The sequence below is a fragment of the Psammomys obesus genome, unplaced genomic scaffold (assembly GCF_907164565.1).
Source record: "Psammomys obesus unplaced genomic scaffold, mPsaObe1.curated_primary_1811, whole genome shotgun sequence".
Taxonomy (NCBI): domain Eukaryota; kingdom Metazoa; phylum Chordata; class Mammalia; order Rodentia; family Muridae; genus Psammomys; species Psammomys obesus.
This window is the reverse complement of record NW_026589413.1, coordinates 1-4,206: the sequence shown is the minus strand read 5'-3', so window position 1 is coordinate 4,206 and position 4,206 is coordinate 1. Positions and strand designations below refer to the sequence as shown.

The window sequence follows — 4,206 nt, the reverse complement described above, 5'->3', positions numbered from 1 at the left end:
GGGCGCGGGCGGCCGGCGGGATGCGCGCGGCGCGGCCCCGGGAGCCGGCCGCCCTGGGGGTGAGTGTGGCTGGGGTGGGGGGCGGGGGAGGTGATGCGGGCCCCCCCCGGGGCGGGGGGCGGGGCGTGCGGGCCCCGGGAACCCCCCGAAATCACCGGTGCGTGGCGGGAGGAGGGCACGCTCCGAGAGGCCAGAAGATTCCGCTGCTTTCCCCGCCTCCCACCTCCCCCACCCCTTCCCTCCCGAGCCCGGGCAAAGGCGCAGAACCCGGAGTTATAAAAAGCCATCGCCGGGAGGAGCGAGGAGGAGGAGCGGGAGGAGGGGGAGGAGGGGAGAGGAGCGGGGAGGAGGCGCATGAGGGGGAGCACCGAGCAGGCGGATCCCCAGGACTCCGCGTCCCTCCTGCGCTAGGGTGGGGGGGTCGCGCAGGAGGCGCAGACCCGGCTGGCTTGGCTGCTCTGCCCCCCTTGGTCTCGGGTCCCGGTGCCCTGAGGAGTGGGGTCGTCCCAGGACAGGGCTTCCCGGTGACCTCCGACAGGTGGGCAGCTGGCAGCCGCCACAATCCCCGCTCGCCCCAAATTCTCTTAATATTGAGGAGGAGCGAGCCCAATGCCGTCGCTTCGCTCCCACCCCAAATCCTGATCCTGTCGGGGTGGGAGGAGATGGGAACTCACTAAAGAGAGGAGAGAAAGAAAGAAAGAAAGTTCTCCCGGCTTCTCCCCGGCCTCCCCGCTGCGGGGCTGGGCCGGGCGCTCCAGCCCGAGAGCCGCAGAGCAGGAGTTTCAGCACTCGACGGGGCGGACAGCGCCCCGGGCGGCCGGATTGCGCCAGGGCGGGGGCGGGGCTTCCTGGGAGCCTCCCGGGGACCTCTCCCGCGGGGAGGGCCACCCCTCCCTCCATCCCGGGGTGGGGCTGACTTCAGCACCAGAGGGAGGGACAGCGGCCAAGCGGCCCTCCCCCACCCCCACCCCACTCCCCTGAGCCGCTTAAACCTCGGGAAGGTCAAGGCCAGCGGGGGGGGGGGGGGCCCTGGGGGAGGGGCCTCCCGGCGCGGCTCTCTGACCCGCGTCCGCTCTCTCGCTCTCTCTCTCTCTCTCTCTTTTTTTTTTTTTCCTGCCTGGCAGCCGTCGGGATGGAGGTGAGACGGTAGCCCGGGACGCCCGCCCTCGAGCACCCCTGCGGCACAGCGGCCCTGCAGCGCTCCCCGCCCCCCGCCCCCGCGGCAGCGGGCCTCGCCGTCAAGCGACAGCGGCCTGGGGTGGGGGCAGGGGGGGGCGGGGGCGGCCAGACCAGCGATGCCGGCGGGCATGACGAAGCATGGCTCGCGCTCCACCAGCTCGCTGCCGCCGGAGCCCATGGAGATCGTGCGCAGCAAGGCGTGCTCGCGCCGGGTGCGCCTCAACGTCGGGGGCCTGGCGCACGAGGTGCTGTGGCGCACGCTGGACCGCCTGCCCCGCACGCGGCTGGGCAAGCTCCGGGACTGCAACACGCACGACTCCCTGCTGCAGGTGTGCGACGATTACAGCCTGGAGGACAACGAGTACTTCTTCGACCGCCACCCCGGCGCCTTCACCTCCATCCTCAACTTCTACCGCACCGGCCGGCTGCACATGATGGAGGAGATGTGCGCGCTGAGCTTCAGCCAGGAGCTGGACTACTGGGGCATCGACGAGATCTACCTGGAGTCGTGCTGCCAGGCCCGCTACCACCAGAAGAAGGAGCAGATGAACGAGGAGCTGAAGCGCGAGGCCGAGACCCTGCGCGAGCGGGAGGGCGAGGAGTTCGACAACACCTGCTGCGCGGAGAAGAGGAAGAAGCTCTGGGACCTGCTGGAGAAACCCAACTCGTCGGTGGCCGCCAAGGTGAGTCCGAGGGGCATCCGAGGGCCGCTGCCCCGGGGGAGGCCTGCGCGGCGGCCCCTGGCTCCTCGCGAGGCCTGGACCCCAAGCGGGGTTCTCCAAGGACCGCCGCTCCAGCATCCTTCCGGTGCGTCGGCAGACGTCCCCGCGCCCCCGCGCGTCCCCACTTGATTGGGGGGGGGGGATGGTTTATAAAACTCTAAAACTGCAACAGCCGAGGCCCACGTTCAGAGGCCCACGTTCTCTGGTAGTCTCGGGTCCTGCCCTCCGACCCGGGTCCGAGCCACGGTAGCTAGCCCTGCAGTTGTAGTATCTGCAGCCCCGTATCATAACCCCACTCTGTCCACAAGGAAGGGTATGAGTGCAGCCCACAGGCTCGCCTGCCAGAGCCTGGGGCACCGCCAGGTATTTTAAGAGATGACGAAAGATAGGGAAAGGCCGCGGCAAGAATAGGCCTGCCTCCAGGCCGGGGACTGTGGGTGAGGGGCCACGCCGGCCCCTTGCTCATGTACCTGCAGTGTGGTGTCCTTTTCAGTTGGCTGTTGGGGGGGGGGGGGATGTAAATTTCCAAACCAGACAAACACAGAGAAAGAGGCAGGAGCGAACACGGTCACGAAGGGTGGGTTGCTGGGCAGAGGCGTTCGACTTGGGGACGAGCAGAGGCCGGGGGTGAGGACCAGGGCAGGTGTAATCCCTCTGAGTCAGGCTGGCACCCGGGAGTGTCTGGAGGGTGAGGCCTGCCTCACGTGGCCTGTGTATTGGGCGCCAGGAGCAAAAGACAGCACAGCGTGTTCAGGGCTACATGGGAGGCTGGGAAGGGGCACAGAAAAGAGATGTGTAGGAATCCAGAGAGATCAAGTTCGAGAAGAGACAAGAATGTCTCTGAGAGCAGGGCCCGGGGAACAGAACCAGAGGCAAATGATTGAGGTTGCCTGCTCAGCCAGCCATACTTTTGTAGCAAGGCCTGGCTCTTGGCCAGCCTGGCCTTCCAGTGTGGAGTCTTGGCTCAGCTGACCACTCATTGGTCCCTTCTCAAAGGGGCCTCTGTGGGGCTATTTCCAGATAATTGACTTGCTCAAGAAGGGCAGTAGACACAGGAAGGTGCACATAAAGAGCCCACAATCATTTTCTCTTGCCTCTGTGCTCTGAGGACATAGAGGCCTCTGGGCTTGGTCTCCTCCAGGAAGACTGTGACCATAATCCTTCCCCAGTTTCCGTGTCCAGAAAGCCTCTCTCTAAGACGAAGGTACTCACCCTTAGCCGGCTTAGGATCAACAGACTTATTTTGCTATTTCTAGGCCTGACACAGGTTCCCCCACTGCTCAGCCCATTGAGGCCCAGGCAGGCCCCTCCTCCCTCACCTGCCCCATCCTTAAGACACTAGATCCAGGGACAGGAAGTGGGGATTTGCCCTCCCCGAGAAGAAACAGGCAAAGGACTGTTTGGGTTGGCATCTGGCTGCAGGGCACAGGCTGTCGGCTTGCAAGAGGCACTGTGTGGGAATAAACAGTCTTTCCTCTCCCTCAGCTTAATCGGCTCACCCGGACAGCATCATGACCTCGCTGTGATCCCAGGCTGGGCTGTCAGCTCACATTCTTGCAGTTTCTGCAGCCAGAGCTGAAATGGGAAGGCGGTCAAGCCCACTGTCTCTCAGTACAGAAACCCTGACAGCCGCTGAGCAAACACCCAACAAATGCAAGGCTCAGAGTGGTGAAGTGTCTTACCTAAGTTCACAAAGCATACAGCAAACGAGGAGTTTCTAGAAATGTACCCCCACTCCAAGTGAGGTTCTGAATAGCCTGTTCTTTCTGTGGTGACGGAGGGCCACAGATGCGCCCTTAGTGCCTTCTCTCACTTGGCTCCCCACAGTCCCTTCCCCAGCAGCCCAAGGTGCAAGTTGAGATCGCATTATCCATCTGTTTGAAACCCATGGAGGTTTCCATCACATTCAGCATGAAATCTACATGCCTCCACGAATCCGAGGTCTAGACTCTGGCCCTCGGAGCGTTCTGGTCTCATCTCTCCTGTTCTCTTCTGGCTCATGTGGCCCCAGTCCTACTGGCTTTCTTCCTGTTCCCAAACATCCGAGGGTTTGCTCTACCCCAGGACCTTTGCATTTTCTTTTCCGGCTGTTTACAGTTGCCTTCCCCAGATCATTCCATGGGATCGTTGTCTTCATGCCCTCATTTGCTACTGTCCCTCAACTATTTCCTCCTGGAAACTTCCTCGTACTCTGTCACCTCATGTAGTATTTTTCCTTGATGGTTAGAGATCCTATTTGGTCTATATGTTTCTGTTTTACACCCACAAGGATGCATCATCCACATTGCTGTGTTCCCCGGCATGT

At 62.7% G+C, this 4,206-nt stretch overlaps 1 protein-coding gene across 1 annotated transcript; it reads left to right on the top strand.

The window, feature by feature from the left end:
• Positions 1 to 1,295: 1,295 nt before the first annotated feature.
• LOC129674982 (potassium voltage-gated channel subfamily B member 1-like) lies at positions 1,296 to 2,030 on the top strand. The gene has a single exon (XM_055605036.1). It carries the CDS (start codon positions 1,296 to 1,298, stop codon positions 2,028 to 2,030), a length of 735 nt encoding a protein of 244 aa, XP_055461011.1.
• Positions 2,031 to 4,206: the final 2,176 nt, after the last annotated feature.

What these genes read in the sequence shown, in the direction of transcription:
- LOC129674982 (XM_055605036.1), top strand. Translation starts at nt 1,296, where the DNA reads ATGCCGGCGGGCATGACGAAGCATGGCTCGCGCTCCACCAGCTCGCTG.